The sequence below is a fragment of the Nicotiana tomentosiformis genome, chromosome 8, assembly GCF_000390325.3.
Source record: "Nicotiana tomentosiformis chromosome 8, ASM39032v3, whole genome shotgun sequence".
In the NCBI taxonomy this organism is placed as follows: Eukaryota; Viridiplantae; Streptophyta; class Magnoliopsida; order Solanales; family Solanaceae; genus Nicotiana; species Nicotiana tomentosiformis.
The window spans coordinates 100,665,850-100,690,502 of NC_090819.1; the positions used below are offsets into that span (position 1 = coordinate 100,665,850).

The 24,653-nt window shown below is 39.5% G+C and overlaps 1 protein-coding gene across 1 annotated transcript; it reads right to left on the reverse strand.

Moving 5' to 3' along the window:
- Positions 1-15,070: 15,070 nt before the first annotated feature.
- LOC138897897 (uncharacterized) lies at positions 15,071-22,758 on the reverse strand. The gene is made up of 6 exons (XM_070183919.1): positions 22,586-22,758; positions 21,688-22,156; positions 21,292-21,558; positions 20,371-20,541; positions 19,674-19,860; positions 15,071-15,198 (listed from the first exon to the last, which is right to left on the reverse strand). Exons 1-6 carry the CDS (start codon positions 22,756-22,758, stop codon positions 15,071-15,073), a joined length of 1,395 nt encoding a protein of 464 aa, XP_070040020.1.
- Positions 22,759-24,653: the final 1,895 nt, after the last annotated feature.

Consider the following 24,653-nt stretch of genomic DNA (forward strand, 5'->3'; position numbering starts at 1 on the left):
TGTTGCACGACCAAATCACGTGCTATAGTATAATATAAGGATCCGTACGGCCAACTCTCGTGCTATAGTATAATATAAGGATTTGCACGGCCAACTCACGTGATATAGTATAATATAAGGATCCGCACGGCCAACTCACGTGCTATAGTATAATATAAGGATCTACACGGACAACTCACGTGCTGCACGGACAACTCATGTGCTATGGTATCAATATCTCTCAATCAGGCCCTCGGCCTCACTCAGTCATAAATCTCTCCAGTCTCTCGGGCTCTAAATAATCATGAAATCAGCCCAAACAACAATGATATGATGTATCAATAATAATAATAGAGACTGAGATAAAATGTGCAAGTAAAAACTGAGACTGAGTACATATAGCATTTAGCAAGCAATTCAACAAGTACGCAAACTCTGTGGGTCCCAACAGTACTATCACATAGCCTAATCATGATTTGTAACATGATTTACACTCAAATTTTAACAACACATAGAGAGCATATAGCTAACAACAAATTGTTCAACTTTACAGTTTTTCCGGGACGGACCAAGTCACAATCCCCTCGGTGCACGCCCACACACCAGTCACCTAGCATGTGCGTCACCTCCAAAATAATCATATGATACCAAAATCCGTGGTTTCATACCCTCAGGACCAGATTTAAAACTGTTGCTTACCTCGGAGTGTGAAATTCTTTACTCTTCTATGCCCTTGCCTCGCAAATCGGCCTCTGAATGCCTCGAATCTAGTCACAATTAATTTGTTTCAGTCAATAAAATTCATTGGAATTAATTCCATAAGAAAATGCTAATTTTCCATAAAAATCCAAAATTTAGCTCAAAACTCGCTTACAAAATCCGACAACCATTTCAATTACGAGTTCAACCATACTAATTTCACTCAAATCCGACTCTGAATCGGTGTTCAACTGCCAAAAAATTATTTTATGAAATTTCTACCATTTTCCCCAAATTTCCATCTCAAAATACTAATTACATGATGAAAACAATGATATATTCATGTATGTTAACCAAATCTGAGTTAGAATCACTTACCCCAATTAATTTCTTGAAAAATCCTCGAAAGATCGTCTCAAACCGAGCTCCCAAGGTCCAAAAATGAAATAATAACCTAAGCTTCGGTTATATAGCCCATTCTCTGAACTCACCATGTGCGGTCCGCAAAATTCCAAACGCGGCCGCGCCTCCCAGGTCCCGCGGTCGCGAAAAACTAGTGTTGTCCGCGAAAACTCTTGGGGTTGCACGGCCAGGCTTTAGTATTTTAGCCATAACTTTCTCTACAAATGTCCAAATGATGACTTATTTACACGAAGGGCTACAACTTTTGTGTTTGAATCATCTCAAAAAACCTTGTAGATCAAACGATATAAGCTCCCGAAGTCGGATAGGCGAATCAGCAGAACTTCCTGGAGCGCGGCCGCGGACAAAATTGTGCGGTCTGCAAAATTCCAAGTGCGGCCGCAAAATTCTGCTGCGGTCCACACTATTATGTGCGGTCCGCGCCTCTCCTTCGCCTCAGTACCCAAAAATGTGCAATCCGCACCCCCAAAAGTGCCAGAACAATATTAGAGTGCCGAAATGTATGGATTCGCTCAAACCCTGAATCTCATCCGGAACCTCCCGGACACAAACCATATATGAATTTCAATCATAAAACATGCTACGTACCTGCTCGTGCACTCAAAACACTGAAAAGAGGTCGTCTTAACCTGATATTGACCATGTCCAAACTCTCAAATTTTTTAACTTTATAAATCTCTCAACCAATGATCCAAAAATACACCCAAGCCCCTCGGGACCTCATCCAAATATACCAACATGTTCCATAACATAACACGGACCTACTCGAGGCCTCAAAGCATATCAAACAACATCAAAATGACGAATCGCACCTCAAATCAAAATCTATGAACTTTGAACTTTCAAATTCTATATCATATGCCGAAACATATCAAATCAATCCGGAATGACTTCAAATATTGCACACAAGTCATAAATGACATAACAAAGCTATTTAAATTTCTAGAATCAATTTTGACCCCGATATCAAAAAATCAACCCCCGGTCAAACTTCCCAAAATTCAACTTTTGGCATTTCAAGCCTAATTCCACTACGGACCTCCAAATAATTTTTTGTACACCCTCCTAAGTCCAAGATCACCATACGGAGCTATTTCATTCATCAGAATTAAATTCAGAGGTTGTTAATATATAAGTCAATATCCGGTCAACTATTTCAACTTAAACTTCCAACATGAAAATTCTTTCTTCCAAGCTAATTCCGAAATACCTTAAAACCAAAACCAACAATTCACACAAGTCATAATACCTCGTAGGAAATTATTCAAGACTTCAAATAGTTGAAAGGAGCGTAAATGCTCAAAACGACCAGCCGGGTCGTTACACAACCCTTAACTTAACCACCCACAGGTACAAAATGAGCATTGTTCAGAACACACCTTTAACGGTTGTAGACGAGGCTCCACTTAGGCTTCAGATATGGTGGTATGACTTGGGGGAAGATGATCAGAAATGGGTCACCAAGCACCTGGGAACCCTCACAGATATTATGAAAGTTAAACCACTGGATGATTTTATTGAGGCACTAGTGACTTTTTGGGACCATGTTCGCAATGTCTTTCGCTTCTCTGATTTTGAGCTTACTCCCAGTTTAGAAGAGATAGTTTGATATTCCGGGTTTGGCAGGAATTTGAGAAATCAGAAGCTCATATTTTCGAGGGCTCTCTCTATAAACCGATTCTTCGATCTTCTGAACATTAGTAAGCAAATCAGAAAGAGCAACGTAGTCGAAGGGTGTTGCTCTTTCTATTTCCTGTACTCTAGGTTCGAGCAGCCAAATGGGTTTGAAATGTATGAAAAGGAAATTAACAACATGCAGAACAAGGACACATGGAAGATTCACCGTCGCTTCGCCTTCATAATGGCGTTTCTGGGAATTATGGTCTTCCCAAACGAGGAGCGGACAATTGATACCTAGATAGCCAGGGTTCTACAGGTCCTCACTACCAAAGAGCATCACACTCTTGCCCGGATCATTCCATCAGATATTTATTGGGCGTTGACTTTGTGTAAGTCCGGGGCAAAATTCTTCGAAGGGTGCAGTATTTTGTTGTAAATATGGTTGATTGAGCATCTACGACATCATCCCAATTTCACGAGCTATGGTCCGAGCACGGACAATTTCATTAAGAGTTACGAAGAAAGATTAAATGATTACAACTCTCTAGAAAGGGTGGAAGCCCGGATATCCCACCTAAGATCTTTAAACTCAAGTCAAATAGAGTCAACTTTGGGATGGCTCCCGGTAAGAGAGGTGATACACATGTCGGCCTTAAAAAAGTTATTTGTTGTTGTTGGGTTTGAGAAGTGTCCAGCCGTATGCGCCACAGAGAGTTCTAAGACAGCTAGGAAGGTACCAAGTAGTGCAAGAGGATGAAAATTTGAGTGTTCAAGTGATTGAGCTACACCCCGAAGCCCCACACCCTGAAGCTTTAATCAAACAAATGTGGAATGGTTGCCGCAACTTGAAATATGAAACCCAGGTTCCAGATCCTACAAAAGGTAAGGTAGATCCAGGTTATGCTTTGTGGTTTGGGAAGAGGTCTCGCGGAGATGATGAGTCAGAGCCCGAGCCGAAAAGGTCCGCAAAAAGGCCGCATGTTCAAGCCTTTGATGATAAAATCCAAGAATGGTTGACTTCGGGTGAAAAGTAAAAGGGATACAAAGCAACTATCATGCCTTGGAAGAAAAGCTGAGAAACCTCGATTTTAAGAAAGACTTACAAGCAGAAGAAGCTGAAAGTGAAAAAAAGAGTCTGATCCGCGAAAATGAAGCCCTCTGTGCTCAACTTCAACAGATGAAGAAAGCCTCCGAAGTGCCAGTGAGAAGTTGGAAAGACCAGAAAACTATTGCCAATCTGATGGAAAAGGTGCAAGATTATGATGCCATTTTGGAAAAGACTAAAAAGGTGTTGAACAAAGCCAAGGAAAAAATCGTACAGTTAAATGAGGATGCCGAATCTAGTAAGGATCTCCAAGTAACAAAATTTTAAGAAGAGATGGCTCAGTTCGAGAGAGAAAAGACCCATTGGGTACGTTCGGAAGCTCAGCTTCATATGCAGTTAGAAGAAATGAGAAGGTACAATAGAGAATACCAGCATGCAGATTTTGATAGGGAGATGGCTCAGGCAAAACTCGAGCAGGCTAGACTTCGGGCTCAGTTGGAGTCAGCTTTAGATCGCGAGGTCCACATAAGAGAGATAGCCACCACTCACAAGCAGAAGTTACAAGAACGAGACCATAATTTTTGTTACTTCAGAGAGAAAGTCCATGCTTTGGCTGTTTATACCGCTCAAAGTTATGTGAACTGCCAAGGGATATATTATGAGAAATTTTTGGAGCATGCACCTATTTTTTCCTGTCATCTTGCAGCAGAGTTTGAGATGATGTACCATACACCGGGGTCAGCCAGGGAAAACCCCACCATGAGAAGATATTCTAGTGGTTGAAAGCAAAAAGATTGTGGAGTTGAAACATAGTCGTAGTTGTTAGAACTTTTCATGCAATAGTTATGTTTTAGTTTGAGTCATTGTTGAGTCTTTTAAGTTATTGTGTTTTAGTCTTGTCAAGGTCTGTTAAGTCATTTTTGATGTAATGTCCTTTCTGTCATTGTATTTTGAATTGTTTCATTTTGTAAAAAAAAAAAATTTAAAAAACCATAACTATTATTGTTTTCCCTGAACTACGTAATGATCTGATTCATGTTCAACATAATACGTAGGCAACCTCCAATGGGTTCGATCATAATTCTTTTAAAACCACAAAAACAAAATTGAGGGAAATAAAAATAAAATAAAAAAGAGGAAATAAAAGAATTTTAAAAAAGAGAGTATTAATAAACCAATAAGTTGGGATGAAGCATGAAGCCTTCCAAGATCATTTTAGAAATGAAAATGGCATTAGGTGCATGACATACAATGTGTGATTAATATCTCAAAAATGCATAACTCTAACACGTTTGTTGTTTGTTATTTCAAAGATAAATTTAAACAAAAGTGGTTGGTTTGTGGTTTTAACTGGCGACTCACCCTTACAACTCGAGATCAAAAGGAAAAAGTAGAATGTCAAACAATAGTGAGAATGAGTCAGATAATGATGAGGTTCATGGACAATTGGTCGAACAAGGTTTAGGATTGATTGAAGAAGTAAGAGTGCTGAAGAAACAATTGGCAGAGATGTACCAAGCCTAGGTGAATGGATAAGCACCGCCCTCACTACCCATATGGCCTTCGGATAATCTTCATAATGTATCAGTTGCAACTCAAGTGCCCATCTCCATAACAAGTAACCTATTGTACCAACCTACATTCAGTCCGAGCATTAACCTTCCCAATATCCCCAGTACCTCCATTCCACGTCCTCCAGCCGCACCTCTCAAAATAACCCACTTACCTTACCTGATACCCATACTTTTACTGTCCTTCAACCGGCTCTTGCTCAAAATTCCAACAATAATCCACAACTCAATGCTCATGATGCCCAACATTACTCTCTAAAACTGACTTTCAAGGTTCCAGATTCATACAAGCACACTCCTCATAACGCGTTTCCAGTTGAGATTGATAAGCCCAGAAAAACTATAGAACAAGAGAAGATGACTAGAAAAATGAAGAGCTTGGAACAAACCATGAGAAACATACATGGATTGGGAGGCCACAAGAGTTTTTTGTTTAACGATCTATGTATGTTACCCCATGTTCATTTGCCACCCGGCTTCAAGACCACCAAGTTTGAAAAGTATGATGGGCATGGTGATCTCGTTGTCCATTTGAAGAGGTATTGTAACCAATTAATTGGAGCAGGAGGTAAAGAAGAATTAATCATGGCTTATTTTGGGGAAAGTTTGACAGGAATTGCTTTAGAGTGGTTCATAGATCAAGATATCTCTCACTGGTACGTTTGGAACGACATGGCTTAAGATTTTGTCCAATAGTTTAAGTACAATATTAATATAGTGCCAGACCGTTCCTCTCTCGTCAACATAAAGAAAACACAAACAAAAAGCTTCAGAGAATATGCAATCAAGTGGAGAGAGCAGGATGCTAGGGTCAAACCACCAATGAAAGAGGCAGAAATGATTGACTATTTTCTCAAATCTTAGGATCCTTATTACCTCCATTACATATTGGCCGCTATTGATAAACCTTTTACTGAGGCAATTAAGATTGGTGAAATAGTTGAGTATGACATGAAGTCGGGAAACGTTTTGAGTCAGGAAGCCATTAAGGCGACCACACAAGCAATTCAAAGCGGGTCAGGCAGTTTCGAAGATCAGAAAAAGAAGGAGGAAGGATCCATGATGACATCTAGGTTCGTGAGAGTCCAAAGAGGAATAGTTCCTTCTTATGTGCAATTCTAACAAGGACAATCCCATTCTCCTCAACATTACTATACGCCTCACGGTCCTCGCTACTCAGTTCCCCCTCAACAATACACAGTTTTTAATGCTCAGGCTTATGCTAGGCCTACCAATCACCAACAATGGCGGGAACTGATTCCACAAGGCTCCAGTCAACTCTGACTAAATTTTCAGGCGTCATATAATCCTCATCCCCGATAGGAATATGTGAAAGAACAAGAGCCAAAGAAAGAGTTCACCCCAATTAGAGAATCGTATACAAGCCTATTTCGAAAATTGATTCAGTTGCAATTTATTGAACCTATCATGCCGCGTTATGTGAATCCAAATTCAACACCCAAGGTCATAGTACCAAAAATTGTTGGACATTTAAGAAAGCCATTGAAGATTTGATTGAAACAAAGGCAATTGTGGTGACAAACAATGAGGATACTCCTAATATCACAAACAATCTGCTCCTAGATCATAATAATACACATTTATTGGGATGATTTGTGATGATCGCGATTATAAGCAGTCTAGCAAGACAGAGATGGTTGTTGGAACCATAGGGAAAGAACCAAAAGTGATAGTAAGCCCGCAGGAATTGGCACCATTGATTGTGAAAGGTGAGAGTTCTAGCTTGGACTTGGAAGGTTTGAGAAAAACGATTCTCTATGTCCCTGGAAGCACAAAAAAGGTTGAGGTTCAATTGCGTGGGCCAAAACTTTACATCCCCGGGGGAATTCAGAAGATCGTTACGAATAATGGTTTGAGAAATATAACAGAGCCAGTCGTGATCCTACCTGTTGCAAAACTCCCGGTGACAAACACAAAAGCTATTCCCTAGAATTATAACAAGACTGTCATGACATACAAATGAAAAGATATAGTTGAAGAAACAGATGAAATGGGGGACTTGACCCACTCTTGAAGGTGCTACTCACCAGAATAAGTGAGAAATGGTATCGGAATTCGATGATTTTTGTATGGTTAGACTCGTCAGTGAATGAGTATTCGTATTTTATAATTTTTACCCGATTCCGAGATGTGGTCCCGGGTCAACCTTTTAGGGAGGATTTCAAGATTTTTGTTAAAGTATTGATTTTATTGATTAGATGAGTCTATTATGGTTGTATTCATCATATGCAAATATGTTTGGCTAGATTTGGACCATTCAGAACCAGATAATTGAGAAAAGGGGATTTTTACGGACTGATTGAGCTTGGTTCGAGGTAAGTATCTTGCCTAACCTTGTGTGGGGGATTTTCCCCTTAGGATTTGAGTCTTCTATGTTGATTGTAGTTCATGTACGCGAGGTGACGAGTGCGTGCTCGGACTTATTTGTGGAAAGTTTGCCTTTTAGGATTCTTAGGTCCTTATATGCACCGAGTATGAAGTTGTTCTTGATATGATTAAGTTCCTATTTACTAGTTTCACCTCTACAGGCTTTAATTAGAATTAATTGCTTCAGGATTCACTCATATTTGACTTAATTGAAGATTTTACCTCTTCTATTGTCATGCTATCTTTTCATATCTGCTTATCTTTATTTGGAATTATTATTATCCCATCTTATAATTGTTCAGTCTTAATTAAGGTTATGATTATCTTTACACTGCCTATCCTTAATTGAATTGTTGAATATCCTTCGTAATTTCTCCACCTTAAAAGAAGTTTAGATATCCTATATCTTAGTCGACTTGTTTTATTTCGAATTATTTGACTCGTGTTAGCTTCCCTGTTGTTGAAATGTATATTGTGGGATTGTTGCTACATATTAGTTTTCCCTTGTTGAGCCGATCTCTTTAAGCCTAGCATTCACTACTATGGTTATTCCTTGTAAATTGGTTCTACCATTTCTTGTGATTTAAAGTTCTTGAGTTGATTTACTTGTCGTACTTTGTATTAGTGCCAGTGTTGTTGTTGTACTTGTTGTGGTGATGCACGAGGTTTCTGCCGTGCGGTTGTGGTTATTTTGATGCACGAGGTTTCTTCCGTGCGGTTGTTGTTATGGGTTTACACGAGGTTTCTACCGTACTATTGTTACTATTGATATTTGCACATGCGGCATGACAAGGCAGGATATATATATATATATATGGGTTGCGCATGTGGCGAGAAAATGTAGGAACATTGTTATGCACGTGTGGCGAGACAAGGCGGGCACTAACTTTATTATTGCACACGTGGCGAGACAAGGTAGGTTTGTCATGGATTGAATTGTGATGATTTGTGGCCTGGGGGCATTCTTGTTGTTGATATTTGTGTAGTGGTATATGTACCTATGTGAGCTTTATCTTGTGAAAGTTGTGAGAAAATATTCTACGTGTTGTCCATTCTTTTTCCTTATGCTTATTTGCTGATATGGACTATGGTAGGACACTTGCACGAGCATACATGTAGTTAAGCACCCTTATCGGATAAGAGGTGTTCTTGATATTATTGAGTATAGATGCTCACCCTTGTTTACTTGCCTTCTATGTGAAAATGGCTTTATTGTCATGTGAGTCGTCAATGCGGTTATGAGGGCACAAGATGCCAAGTGTTAGGGTTCAGGTATTGAGACCCGTGAGTTATGATTTGTCCGAGGTTCGGTTACCTCGTGGAGTTGTTGACTAAAATCCGAAGTAAAAGCGGTTGTAGTCACTGATTTATTACTTGTCCTTGATGTATTTGTGATTCCGGATTTAAGTTGTGCTTTATTCACTTTGTGTGTGTCATTTTCATGATATTTCGCTGATACTTGTTGTTTCCTTCCTGGTTTCCATTACTGTATTGTGAGCCATATTGCATAGTCTTTATGTAGACATCATACTTTTGTTGTTCATATACTTATACATGTTTAGTTTATTAGACCAGTGGGTGTCTGGACTGTTCCTTGTCACTACTCCACAGAGGTTAGTCTTGATACTTATTGGGCACCGCTGTGGTGTTCTCATTCTACACTTCCGCACATTTTTGTGCAGATCCAGGTACTTGTTCGTTAGCTATTGTATGGACTGTTGTTATGGAGACTCAAGGTAAACCTGTTGCTGCATTCGCAAGCTTTGGAGTTACCTTCAAGTTTTCGTTTTGCACTGTTTATTCCTATTTCTGGACAGTTGTATTTGGAGATTTTCTAGCAAACACTCTGTAGAGCTTATGACTTGTACAACCGATTTTGGAAATTGTAAAAGATTTCTATTTAAATAATGTTATTGTTTCAATTAATGTTAGGCTTACCTAGTCCCTAAGACTAGGTGCCATCACGATACCCAAACGGAGGGTAAATTGGGTCGTGACATGAAGGCACAAGATTTGGCTGATCATATGGAAGAAAACCTGGTTGATGATGAGTATGAATCTTTGAACACATACTTCCTAGATGAAGAGGTTAATTTAGTTGAAGAAGTAGTCCAAGATGACAATCAAATTTGGAAACATTAATTTGATGGGGTTGTCAACATCAAAGGCGTAGGGATTGGGGCAATTCTTGTGTCACCTACTGGGCAACATTACCCTGCCACGGCACGACTTCATTTCTTTTGTACAAACAACACGGCAGAATATGAAGCTTGCATCATGGGCTTGAACATGGCAATAAACCTAAATGTGCATGAACGGTTGGTGATGGGAGATTCAAATTTGCTTATTCGGCAGGCTCAAGGTGATTGGGAAACTCGAGACATCAAGCTCATTCCATATAGACAATGTGTGGAGGATCTTAGCAAAATGTTCAAGTCCGTCGAGTTCAGGTACATTCCCAGGTTTCACAATGAATTAGCTTATGCCTTGGTCACCCCGGCCTTAATGTTTCCATATCTGGGTAATACTCACATTGACCCATTAGAAATACAAATTTGGGATCAACATGGTTATTGCAATACAATTGAAGCAGAACCAGATGGTGAACCATGTACCGTGATATTAAACAGTTTCTGAACACAAGAGAATATCTGGAACATGCTAATAGGGATTAAAAGAGAACGATTAGGTGACTCTCTAATGGTTTCTTTTTGAGTGGGGAAATCCTATACAAAAGGACTCCATATTTGAATTTGTTGAGATGTGTGGATGCCAAAGAAGCTAAAATGATTATGAATGAAGTGCACTCAATAGTATGTGGTCTGCACATGAATGGATTTGTTCTAGCAAAGAAAATCCTCCGGGCAGTATATTATTGGCTTACTATAGAGCGAGATTGCTTTCGTTTTGTTCGCAAGTGCCACCAGTGCCAGATTCACAGTGATTTGATTCACTCACTTCCTTCAGAGTTGTATCCTATGTCAGCTTCTTGGACTGTTATTGCTTGGTGAATGGACGACATTGGCCCAATCGAGCCAAAAGCTTCAAATGGGCACATATTCATCTTTGTTACAATTGATTACTTCACCAAATGGGTGGGAACTATTACATTGAAAGGAGTTACCAAGAAAGCAGTAGTAGACTTTGTTCACTCCAATATCATCTGTCGATTCGGTATTCCAAAAACCACTATCACAAATAATGCTGCTAATTTGAATAGTCATATGATGAAGGAGATATGTGAACAATTTAAAATTGAGCATCACAATTCTACTCCTTACCTGCCCAAAGCTAATGGGGTTGTTGAAGCTGTAAGTAATAACATCAAGAAGATTCTTAGGAAGATGGTCCAAGGGTCTAGACAATGGCACGAGAAACTGCCATTTGCTCTTTTGGGATACCGGACAACTGTCCGTACATCAGTTGGTACAACACCCTACTTGTTGGTTTATGGCATTGAAGCGGTCATACCTGCTAAAGTTGAGATTCCTTCTCTCCGAATCATTGTTGAAGCAGGGATTGAGGACACTGACTGGGTCAAGTCCCGATTGGAACAGTTGAGTTTAATTGATGAAAAATGTTTGGCAGCAGTTTCTTTTGGTCAATTATACCAACAAAGAATGGCACGTACTTACAATAAGAAAGTGTGCCCAACACAATTCGAGGTAGGACAACTTGTTTTGAAATATATCTTTCCGCACTAGGAAGAAGCAAAAGGAAATTTCGCTCCGATTGGCAAGGTCTTTACCTCATCAAAAACATATTGTCAAAAGGAGCTCTACACTTGGCAGATATAGAAGGAGAGGTGACAGATATATCCGCCAACGCAAGTCCGATCAAGAGATACTATGTCTGACATGCCTCTGTTGGGGCATTTTTATACTTAGCATTCTCAGGTTAGGATGACGAAAGGCTTTCATTCTCAGTACCCAAACGTCGGTCAACCCTAGTTAGACCTTTGTAGCCTTAATTATATTTCTTTGTTTTCCCCTCTTTTAGAACCAATGTACTTAATAAAAAAAAATGAATGATGAATGAAAAAAATGAAAAATGAAAAAAAAATCAAAAATCAATAAAAAAAAAATAATTCATCAAAACAAGTTCAAGTTAATTGAACTACGTCCGACATGATTCCGAAAGGATACGTAGGCAGCCTCACTCCAGGGTTCGGTCACACGAAAACAAAAATCCATACTTCCCCAGTATTCAAAGAAACTAGAGCATGATTTTATTTTATTTTATATGGTTGTTCCATCAAAATGGTTCCAAAAGTTGTAATTCAGTTGAATAGTTCTTTTTACCTTTCCCTATTAAGGCTTTCTAATCAGCTTTCGAGAATGCAAAGTCAATATACTATGGATGATGCCTCAGCCATTGTAAAGAGAGAAAAAAATAAAATGAGAGGTTAGTTTGTGAAAACCAACAAAGGGAATCATTGATCGATTTTGGTCTTCATATATCCCATCACAAGCATGGTTAAGACAAAGAACTTAGTTTCAAAGTGAAGTTTAAAACAGATTTCGGGAATTAGACGGTTCACATGGATCGGGCATCCAGTCCAAAGTGCATGTCATGCTCATTAAAGTCAGCATATTCCTCCAGATAAGTCCTTTCTTGATTTTTCCCCGAAAGGGACACTTCTTGATTAAGTTGTAATACCTATTAGTTCATCTTCTTATTTTCTTTCGCATTACTTTTTCAAGTCCCTTTCAGTCTAATTTTGTCAAAGCAAAGCAAAGAAAAAGATGCAAAATTGGTTACAATTTCCCCATTATATAAAGCAAATATTTCTGGGCATAAACCATATGGACAAAGGCATAAAGCCATCTTTGATTTTCCCTGAGAAGCAAAAGGCTTGAAGGACAGAACAATGTCTCAAGGGTCAACAAAAGATACTCAGTTAAAAGTTGTTTTGGGAGCAAGGTTGTTGACACCATAAACACAAATGGTGATAGGCACAAAATAGTCAGGTTTTGATGTTGAGAAAGAAGATCTCAAGAAAGTAAAGACAGAATCTCCTGGAAAGTTGCATAACCATCGACAAAGTCGGTTTTTCTAACAAGTCGCCCAAGAAATCAAGGCCACAAACTGACCACCATTTTAAAACTGACGAATCTTTCTTTTGTTCAGAACAGGAATAGAACAGTTTTAGAAAATAGTTCGTGAAAAGACGAACCCACCATGTGAAGTTCCCAAATCCTTGATTTTCTTTTAAATACATGTAATAATGTTATTTTTAGTTTTATTATGTCACGACCCAAACTCCCACCGTATAACGTCATGACGGCACCTAGTCTCTACAACTAGGTAAGCCTAGCAAATTGCGGAAAATGATAAAACGAAAGTAAAACTTGGCAACTAACAGCAGTGGATAATTGAATAACTAGTAACAATGTCGCCCGACATGTACAATAATCAATACTCTATAAATACACAGTCTTCCCAAAACCTGGAACATCATAGGTCACAAGCTACAGAAGGAAACTAGTATCTCTATACACCAGAGTCTAATAAAGGAAGTATGGAATGTAAATGACATAGGAGAGAATAGAAGGGGACTCCGAGATCTGCGGACGGTGTAGATGTACCTTGAAGTCTCCGTACAGCAGCAAACACTCTCAGCGAGGTTGATAAGTAGTACCTGGATCTGCACACAAAAATATGTGCAGAAGAGTAACATGATGTCACACCTCCTTTTTCCCGGGGCGAAGGGGGGGGATAGGGGAGTTTTTCTAATTTAAGTGACATAAATCGAAATGGGATTATTTATTATTTCAGAGTCGCCACTTGGAATAATTTATGGTGTCCCAAGTCACCGATTTATTTTAAATCCCAAATCGAGAAAATTTGACTCTATTTATGGTCCGCGAACACAGAAGACCGGGTAAGGAATTCTGTTAACCCGGGAGAAGGTGTGAGGCACTCCCGAGTTCCGTGGTTTTAGCACGGTCGCTGAATTATTAATAATTGGCCTAACTATCTGATTTATTACATATTTAAAATCTATTGTGCTTTTTAGCTTTCTGACCGCTTTTATTATTTATGAAATTTATTTGAAACAAGTCACGATGTCGTACACTTGTTGTTTTGACACACGTCGCAAACCGCGCCACATGAAATGCACTCACAATTTACGATATGCTTATTTTATTATTATTAGAAGTTGTGGTCGGGTCACATGAAATGCACACCCGAATGGGATTTACGTATCGTGACCATGCCACGGGAACCGTACCCATAGTCACGATGATTTATTATTAATCACGCCTAAAGCAAAACTACAATGTTTATGAATTGATTAACCCATCCTAAAATTTGAAATTATATATGGAAAGGTCAAAAATGTATGGAAAAGGAATATTGGAAAGATAGCAACTTGTTCTTTTGAATCCATAATGAAATGAATCTTTCGCTGTCACGAACCTAGATAACAATTATAAACGTGACCCAATCCATTTTTTTTATTTTTTAGTCAGTTCTTAACTACTTCGAAGGAAATCAAAATGAACTAAGATTGCATCGAATAATACGAACGCGATCATGAGTAGCTAATCAACATAAACTTGGCAAATTCGAGATACTGTAAACGAAAATCTAAAAGTCTAACTGCATTCTTGAGACACTGAATCTAAATACAACAATTTGAGATACATTGACGAGCCCAGTCACGTTTTAACAAACTGAAATTAGCTACTGCATTTTGGAGTACGAAAATGGGCTATAGAATGAGCCCAGTAACATGAAACTTTGAATATGCTACTAGTGCAATCTCAAGTGGAGTTCTATATGAACAAAGGAAAACAATTGCAAATGAATCGACAACCCATTGGTCCTGAAATAAATTACAAAGTTTAACTGATAGAATTTTAAAACTATTCTTTAATTACAACAACTTTCCAAGAGAAATCATTCCTGGCACATTACTTCCATTCTTTTCGCACTTTTCAAGTTTACAATAAGATAGCCATTGAGTTACTCTTGTAACCGAAATCTGCCAAACGAACTATCAAGTGAGAAGATGGCATCAAAACTAGCTTAATGAACAAGAATATCACTTAGGATAGAATGCTTTATTTTAGAAGGACAAATCAATGTTAATACCTTGAATCCTATTGGCCAATAATACTTAATTTGGACTTTTCAATAGAGCATGACGAGAATTCATCAAAAGAAAGAAAAAAGAAAACAAAACATATAGACAGATTAAATCACTAACACACGATGGTTTGTATTTTTATTTAACAGACAACCATGGAACACTACAGGTGAGCATAGACATACCTAGCTACAGAAAAGCCAACCGAATGACCAAATAAAGGTCTAAATATGAAAGAGGAAAATTCAGCTACGAGCCAGCAGAAACAGCAATTTCCAGCAACAGAAAGACAGCAGCAAGACCAAAATAAAATCCAAAATCCCAAAGCTGGAGCTTAGTCACAGCAGAATGAATAAAAAGAAGCAAAGTGAAGGCCTCTTTGACTCAAGCAAATATGGAAAATCTAGGAAAACAAACAACCACTGAGTATAAGCTTAGCAAAACAAATTTTCTTCTTCTCTGATTTTTCTGTCTCTAAGTTTAAATTCAGAGTGCCATTTTTATTTTTGGAAGATCAGTGAGTATCTAGAGTGTGTGTTCTTCAATGTATTTGAGAGGAATCAAAACTCAGTAAAAAAAATCCCACCCTTCGTTTCTGTGTGAAGGGTGTATATATAGGCTATTTAAAATCAGAGAAGGTCTATTGGGGGGAAGGAATATGTCAGCGTGAATTCAGGGAAAATAGACGAGGGCAGGGAATCTTTTTCCAACTGAAAAATGCCAGCTGTCCCTTCTAGAAACAGACTATCTGCTTAGGCTTGGGCCAAATGTTATGACCCAAATGGCCCAAGACCAAGCCCAGATCCGACATTAAAGAAAACAGCCCACAAAAGAAATGAAACAACAAATGCCATATTTCAAATAAAATCAGAGATTTGACTAAGTACTTAACCTTTAATTAATCTAAATCAATTTATTAGTTGAACAAATTGAACATGCAATTAACGACGAAGCTTAATCAACCAATTTGGAAAAAGAAAAAGAAGGAAAAACAACAAAACAAAAACAAACAAGAAAAACACAGAGCCGGAACAAATGAGGAAAAAGAATACTAATTTAACGCTAAAGAAATGAGTAAACGAAACAACCCGACGGGCAACGGGAACGATGAACTCTAGCCGTGAATCGATGAAAGGACCGGACTCCGGTAACTTTGAAATGGGTCGAGACTAGCCTAGAATAGATGCTCTCAACAAGATTACTCGATGCATGTGAGTCTTGAACTAAAATAAACAGAAACACCAAAGTCATTTAGAAATAAACCAGACTAGGGTTTTTCTGGAATTTTAGATCTAAGATTCGCTAATTTTGGCGGGGTTTTTGATGAAATTGATGGGGGATTAGGGATTAGGAGGGTATGAGGGTTATAGGGTGCGAGTTTGAGAGGATTCAGAGTGGTGCCATCGGCGTGGGGATTCTGGGCGGCTAGGGTTTGGAGTGAGTTTGAGAGCGAGAGACGAGGGGTTTGGGGGCGGCTAGGGTTTGGTGAGTGAAGGAGAGGGAGAGGAAAATGAGGGGTCTGAAGGGTTTGGGGGTGGATCCGACAGATATAAGGGTTAGGGGGGAGTTACGGGCCGTTAGATCAAAGGAGATCAACAGCTGAGATCGCCTGTTAACGAAACGACGTCGTTTTGGTTAAGTGACGAGGCTGGGCCGGGTGAGGGGTTGGGCTTAGCGGACTTGGGGCGATCGTTTGGGCCAGACATTGTTTTGGCCCAAGTTTGAGACCAAACAGAATTTCTTTCTTTTCTTTTCTTTTTCTTGATTTTAAATTCTAATTAATTAAAACCTAAATTAAGTATTAAATCAAGCTAATTTGTAGAAATAAATCTAGTTATCTATTTTACCATAATTAATTAATTTAGACTAATAAAAGAAGAATTACTAATTTGCAATTTAAAGCCTAAAAATGTAAAAATGACTCATATTTTTCGTGATTTTTATTTAATAATGCAGTTAATTCATGCAATTAAATCCTAAATGCAACTAGACCTAAAATGTTATGCACAAAATACTTTAGACATTTTGGTATTTTTCTTATGATTTTAGAATGTTAAATATGCAACTAAATGCAAGCAACTTTTAACCGAAATTCCTACAAATTCTATAAAACTAAAAACAATTAAGAAAAAATCTATTTGTGAATTTCTATAGGAATATTTTAGTCGGGCAAAAATTACGTGCTCACAGCTGCCCCTCTTTGCTTGGAAACACGAAGAGTTTTCGGGCAAAGATACATTGAGCAAATACGAGCGATTTTTGACCTTTTGTATACTCCATGGAAGCATTTTGAAAACGTTTGACCGAACCTTGCTTCCGAGGTTGCCTACATATCCTCGGCTATGGAGGAATCAGGTCAGTGTAGTTCTGGAAGTTTTGGTAGCTGGAACTACCGAGAAGCTGTGATGTCACTGTTGTTGCTGCAGCTGCTTTTTCTTGCTGAGCTCCCTATTACACCAAAGTCAAAATGAAAAAGAAACTAACTAAGCCTATCAGCTACGAGTTACAAGATTCCTATCTACGAGTCTTCTGAAGCTTGATCTTGAGTCTTGAATGATTCTTCATGCGAACTTTTGACTTGAACCTTGATGCTTGCTAACTGCAGGTGCTAGTTCTTTCTTCTTCTTCTTTTTTCTCTTTTTTTTTCTTTTTTTTCTTTTTTTTTCTTTTATTCTGGATTGAGACTTCTTCCTTTGCTCATCTCGGACTGTCAGTTCGCATTCTTGAGGCGAGCTTCTGCTACTTCTAATTTGAATTGAATCCTTAAATGGCTTCCCTCGTTCTCCAGGTAGGCGCCTGATTACTTAAAACTTTAAATAAATTCCCTCGTTCTCCAGGTGGGCGCCTGATGTTGACTTAAAACTTGAAATGAATTCCCTCGTTTTCCAGGTGGGCGCCTGCTGACTTAAAACTTGAAATAAATTCCCTCATTTTCTAGGTGGGCGCCTGCTGTTGACTTAAAACTTGAAATGAATTCCCTCATTTTCCAGGTGGGCGCCTGCTGACTTAAAACTTGAAATAAATTCCCTCATTTTCCAGGTGGGCGCCTGCTGACTTAAAACTTGAAATAAATTCCCTCATTTTCCAGGTGGGTGCCTGATGACTTAAAACTTGAAATAAATTCCCTCATTTTCCAGGTGGGTGCCTGCAATCATGACAACACAGACAAAATAGAGAAAATTTTCTGCCCCAGTTTGTACCAGGAACATTCATTGATTGTTAGTTGCATCCCATTATCCAGGAGGGTCCTGAAACTTAAAATTAGATCCCATTATCCAAGAGGGTCCTGAAAACTTAAGACTGAACTTATCTAGAACATACTTTCCTCATGGGGGATTCCTAGCAAAGCAAACAAGATTTCTTTCCCCTGCTTAAAACAAAGAAAATTTTGTCAGTTTGAAACTGTGGCGATTAGTTTGTGGCATCCTTGCTGAAGATGTCTGCTTCTGCCACTATCTTGCTTCATTCTGATTAGCTGCTTCGGGCTACGAAGAATTGTTTGACCTTTCAATCGGACCTCGAACATAAAACCTCTGAATGACTTGAATCACTTACACTCAACTCGTCGTATGACACTTTCATTTTGACAACTGTGGAACCTTTGCATTTCCTACAAATTCACGAATCACTTGACCACCTGAACTTCAGTTACCATCGCATTGCTCATTCTAAACCATGTCACTTGGAATGTGCCTGGCCAAATTCCGCTTGGTGCAAATGAAAAGCCGGTAATGAGCTTTGAAGTCCTTTCTTGCTTGCTTAACAAAAGACTAATTTGACAGAGACTTAGAAAAAAAATAGACCCAAAAGAAACGAAGCGAAGTGACTTCGAGAATTAGGAATAAAAAAAGAAAACTGAGATGACTATTTGAAGAAAAATTGAAAAGAGACTTATCTGAATGAATCAGCTGGCTCTATTGATCATGACATGTATTTCGGATTGATCAGCCTAATCCATCCAACTAATCACATTTCTATTCATGTCATGTCTTCATACTTCAAAACCCCGGGCTTTCAACGATCCAACTTTTTCCGTAAAGTCACCAACCTCTTTCGACTTGTAGTGCCCTGAAGGGTTTTCACCAACAAGCCTCTCTTTTTAAATTTTTCCTCATGCTCACCATCGCCTTATGGTGCCCGTGAGGGTTTTCACCAATAAGACTGTCTCATTTATTCACTTTTCCTCGTGCCCATGAACAAAGGTGCTACCATGATGCAAATAATACCTCCATCTCACTTGACTTGGCATCCTCAAAGTTGATCAGAAGGTCTTTCTTTGGACTATAGTGTAGGTTTTGGACAGGGTTAGAAAGAAAGGGTGGCATGCAGGCTCAAAATAATTTAAGATGAAGGGTTTCAAAATTACAACTTTTGGAATCAGATCTTTTTACAAAACTAAAACTTTTGCCCCAGTTTCTTCGAATCTGGAGAATTTTTGGATTTTTATTTTGATGGGACCGAACCGTGTAAGGCTGCCTACGTATCCTTAAAAGGAATCAGGTCGAACGTAGTTCAAACATAAGAGTTTTGTTTTTGTTACTTTGCTTTTCTTTTTCTCCTTTCTTTTCTCTTTTCTTTCTTTGCTTTTCTCTTTTCCTTCTCTTCTTTTTTTCTTTTTTTTCTTTTATATTTCTAACTCTGATTCTGATTCCAAAAGAGGGGTATGAAAGAAAATAAATTAGGCTCAAAATGGGTAACAAATGATAAAAGTATTTGGGATACCAGAATAAAATGCCTTCGTCATTCCAACTTTGAACATGCCTAGTACAAAATGCGATTGAAGATAAGCAAAGAAATCATACATAATATCTCTTGACTGCATCAGAATTGATAGCCATATCCACACATTTACCTTCTATGTCTGTTAAATACAAAGCACCATTGGGCAACACCATTGTCACAATGAACGTCCCTTTCCAGTTTGGGGCGAACTTGCCTTTAGCTTCAGCCTGATGTGGAAGGATGCGTTTCAATACCAGCTGACCCACTTCAAATTTTTGGGGACGCACCTTCTTGTTGTATGCTCTTGCCATTCTTTTCTGATATAATTGACAATGACATACTGCTGCCAATCTTTTTTCATCAATCAAACTCAAATGCTCTAGCCGGGTTTTGACCCACTCATCATCATCAATTTCAGCTTCAACAACGATCCGCAGGGATGGAATCTCAACTTCCGCAGGCATAACTGCCTCGGTTCCATATACCAGCAAATAGGGAGTTACACCTATTGAAGTGCGAACAGTAGTACGATAACCCAGTAAAGCAAAAGGTAACTTTTCATGCCATTACTTGGAACCTTGCACCATCTTATGAAGTATCTTCTTTATGTTCTTGTTAGCAGCCTCAACAGCTCAGTTTGCCTTAGGACGATACCGAGTGGAGTTTCGATGCATAATCTTGAACTGTTGGCATACCTCTTTCATCAAATGACTGTTGAGGTTAGTAGCATTATCTGTGATGATTACCTTGGGAATTCCGAACCGGCAAATGATGCTTGAATGAACAAAATCTACCACCACCTTCTTGGTCACGGACTTGAAAGTTACAGCTTCGACCCACTTGGTAAAGTAATCAATGGCCACCAGAATAAACTTATATCCGTTTGATGCTGCCGGCTCAATCGGTCCAATGACATCCATGCCCCAAGCAACAAAGGGCCAAGGTGCCGACATTGTGTGCAGCTCAGATGGCGGGGAATGAATCAAATCACCGTGCACCTGGCATTGATGACATTTGCAAACAAAGCTGATGCAATCACATTCCATGGTGAGCCAATAATAACCTGCTCGAAGAATCTTCTTCGCCAAAACATACCCACTCATATGTGGCCCGCAAACCCCGGAATGCACTTCGGTCATGATAGTCAAGGCTTGTTTAGCATCTATACACCTTAGTAATCCTAGATCTGGAGTTCTCTTGTACAATATTCCCCCACTTAAGAAAAATCCGCTAGCCAGACGTCGAATGGTTCTCTTTTGATTACCTGTGGCATGTGCCGGATATACCCCTGATTTGATGTATTCCTTGACATCATGGAACCAAGGCTCGCCATCAAGTTCCTCCTCAACCACATTGCAATAGGCATGCTGATCACGGATTTAGATTTGTAGAGGGTCGACGTAAGTCTTATCTGGATGGTGTAACATTGATGCCAGAGTAGCCAGGGAATCGGCAATCTCATTATGAATCCTGGGAATATGCCTGAATTCTACCGACCTGAATCGTTGACAAAGATCATGCAGACATTGTCGATACGGTATGAGCTTCAAATCCCGAGTCACCCATTCTCCCTGAATCTGGTGAACCAACAAATCTGAATCTCCCAAAACCAATATTTCTTTAACTCCCATGTCTATAGCTAGCCTCAAACCCAGAATGCATGCCTCGTATTCAGCCATGTTGTTAGTGCAATAAAATCAAAATTGAGTTGTTACGGGGTAGTGATGCCTTGGTTCAGAAATGAGTACAGCCCCTATTCCGACACCTTTCATGTTAGCAGCTCCATCAAAGAAGAGTTTCCAACCTGGCTTTTCATCGTGATCAGCCTCGTCAACATATATCACTTCTTCATCAGGAAAATAAGTCTTCAGTGGCTCATATACTTCATCCATCGGATTCTCGGCCAAGTGATCGGCTAGGGCTTGGGCTTTCATCGTGGTCCGAGTCACATAGATGATGTCAAATTCTGTGAGTAAAATCTGCCACTTTGCCAACCTCCATGTGGGCATAGGCTTCTGAAAGATATACCTTAGAGGATCCATGCGAGAAATGAGGTAAGTAGTGTAGGATGACAGATAATGCTTCAACTTTTGCGCCACCCAAGTCAGGGCGCAACATGTCCTTTCAAGAGGAGTATACTTAACCTCATAAGGAGTGAACTTCTTGCTGAGGTAATAAATGGCTTTCTCTTTCTTGCCCGTGATGTCGTGTTGACCCAACACACAACCAAAAGAATTATCCATGACCGTCAAATAGAGGATTAAAGGTCTCCCAGGTTCTGGCGGGACCAACACAGGGGGGTTTAGCAGGTAATTCTTGATCTTATCAAATGATTCCTGACACTCATCGGTCCATTTAACCACAGCATTATTCTTTAGCAACTTAAAGATGGGCTCACAAGTTGTCGTGGATTGAGCGATAAACCTACTGATGTAGTTTAACCTCCCGAGCAGGCTCATCACCTCAGTTTTATTCTTTGGTGGTGGTAATTCTTGGATGGCCTTAATCTTTGAAGGGTCCAACTCGATACCGCATCGACTGACTATGAATCCCAATAGTTTTCCCGACGGGACACCAAATGCACATTTCGCCGTATTGAGCTTGAGGTTGTACCTGTGGAGCCTTTGGAAAAACTTTCTCAAATCCCCAACATGGTCGGACTGTTTCTTTGACTTTATGATCACATCATCTACATAAACCTCAATTTCCTTATGTATCATGTCATGAAATATGGTAGTCATTGCCCTCATGTAAGTTGCCCCAGCATTCTTTAAACCGAATGGCATTACCCGGTAGCAATACGTCCCCTATGGCATAATGAATGCTGTTTTTTCTGCGTCTTCCTCGTCCATCAGGATCTGATGATATCCCGCATAACAATCCACGAAAGACCCGATCTCATGCTTGGCACAATTATCAATCAGAATGTGGATGTTCGGCAATGGAAAGTTATCCTTTGGACTTGCCTTGTTGAGATCACGATAATCAACACACGCCCTCGTCTTACCATCCTTCTTTGGTACTGGTACCACATTAGCTAACCAAGTGGGATACTGAGTGACCCGAATGACTTTTGCCTCCAGTTGCTTTGTGATTTCTTCTTTAATCTTCACACTCATGTCAGTCTTAAATTTTCTTAACTTTTGCTTGACAGGAGGGAATGTAGGGTCAGTTGGCAATTTATGAGCTACCAAGTCAGTGCTCAAACCCGGCATGTCGTCATACGACCATGCAAAGACATCTTTGTATGCAAACAGTGTTTTGATTATTTCTTCCTTGATTTGCGGTTCCAGATGCACACTTATCTTGGTTTCCCTGACATTATTTTGATCCCCTAAATTGATTGCTTCGGTTTCATTCAAATTAGGCTTGGGTTTTTCTTCGAAGTGTTTTAATTCTCTACTGACTTCCTCAAATGCCGCCTCTTCATCGTATTCTGTTTCATCATCACCCTCTACTTCTTGGATCGTTATTTCAGAATTAGATTGGCTTTTAAGATTTGGCTGAAAATTCTTCATGCATGTCATGTCATTGAAACCAGAATAAAAAGAACTGTACAGAGAGAAAAAGCCAAAAACAAAAATGAAACGCTATCAGGATTAATGGAAAATTGGAAATTGTATTTCATTGAAAATAAAAGGATAGAAGGGTTTGTACATTGAAACAAGAAAAAACTAAGAAAAATCTGGATTACAACCCTGGAATAACCTAGATGACAGAAAGGAAAACAAAGCAAACTACCAAAACTCCTTCCGGATGGGGAGAGGAGTAGCTTTCCAATTGCTAACCTTCACATTTGGCCCAACAAGCTGCACATCGGCATTACTGGAACCTTCCCCAATTTCGACCATATTAACCTCGTCAAACAGACTCTGGAACCTCTTGATCAGATCTTCATCAAAGTCGACCACATGTTTTGGGACCACTGATATTGGGCGTTTGGCGACCCCTGACTTGACGAAAGACTTGGAGATATGTGGAACAGGTTTAGGGAGTGACCATGCCTTTCCTTTCAAACTTTTAGCCCTTTTCACGTCCTTCCCTGTGAGTGTGAATCCCAAACCAAATGTACCGAAACTTTCACGTGGACACAACGGATGCACAATACCCTGCAGAGATGAACCCAGACCTTTGCCCGGCAGAAAACCATTCTTCAACATTTCATTTGCTACCATGACGGATGCGGATGGTATCTTCGGAACTGGAGTGCATTCTCCTTCGGGAATTTTCTCGACAGACACTGTTTCGAACATTTGGTAAACCCAAGGCCCTTTATCATCTTCAACTTCAATAAATGGAATGATTGTGTCATTATAAGCAGATAAGTTCTCATCACCGTGCACAACTATTTCCTGCCTGTCCCATTCGAACTTTACCATTTGATGCAGAGAAGATGGGATTGCCTTGGCAGCATGGATCCAGGGCCTGCCCAACAACAAGTTATAAGAGACAGCCACATCTAGCACTTGGAACTCCATAGTGAACTCAACCGGCCCTATTGACAAATTGAGCATTATATCACCGACAGAATCTTTCCCTCCTCCATCGAAGCCTCGAACGCATACATTATTAATGTGGATCCTTTCAGTGCCAATCTTCAACTTTTGCAAAGTGGACAGAGGGCAAATATTTGCACTAGAACCGTTATCCACCAGTACCCTTGAGACAGCAGAATCCTCGCACTTCACTGTGAGATAAAGAGATCGATTGTGTTCTGTACCCTCTATAGGGAGTTCATCATCTGAGAAAGTGATCATGTTTGCTTCGAAAATCTTGTTAACAATCTTTTCCGAGTGGTTCACCGTGATCTTATCAAGAACATGGGCCTCGTTCAAAATCTTCATCAGGGCTTTGCGGTGTTCATCTGAATGTATCAGCAAAGACAAAAGAGAGATCTGAGCTGGTGTTTTCCTCAACTGTTCTACAATGGAATAGTCTTGCATTTTCATCTTTTTCAGGAATTCCTCAGCCTCTTCTTCGGTGACCGACTTTTTTACTAGGATGTGGCCGTCCTTGAATGGCTTGGTTTTTCTCAGTTCTTCTGGGGTAAAACATCTCCCAGAACGAGTCAGTCCTCCGGTTTCATTGACTTCTTCCTCTACTTCTTTCC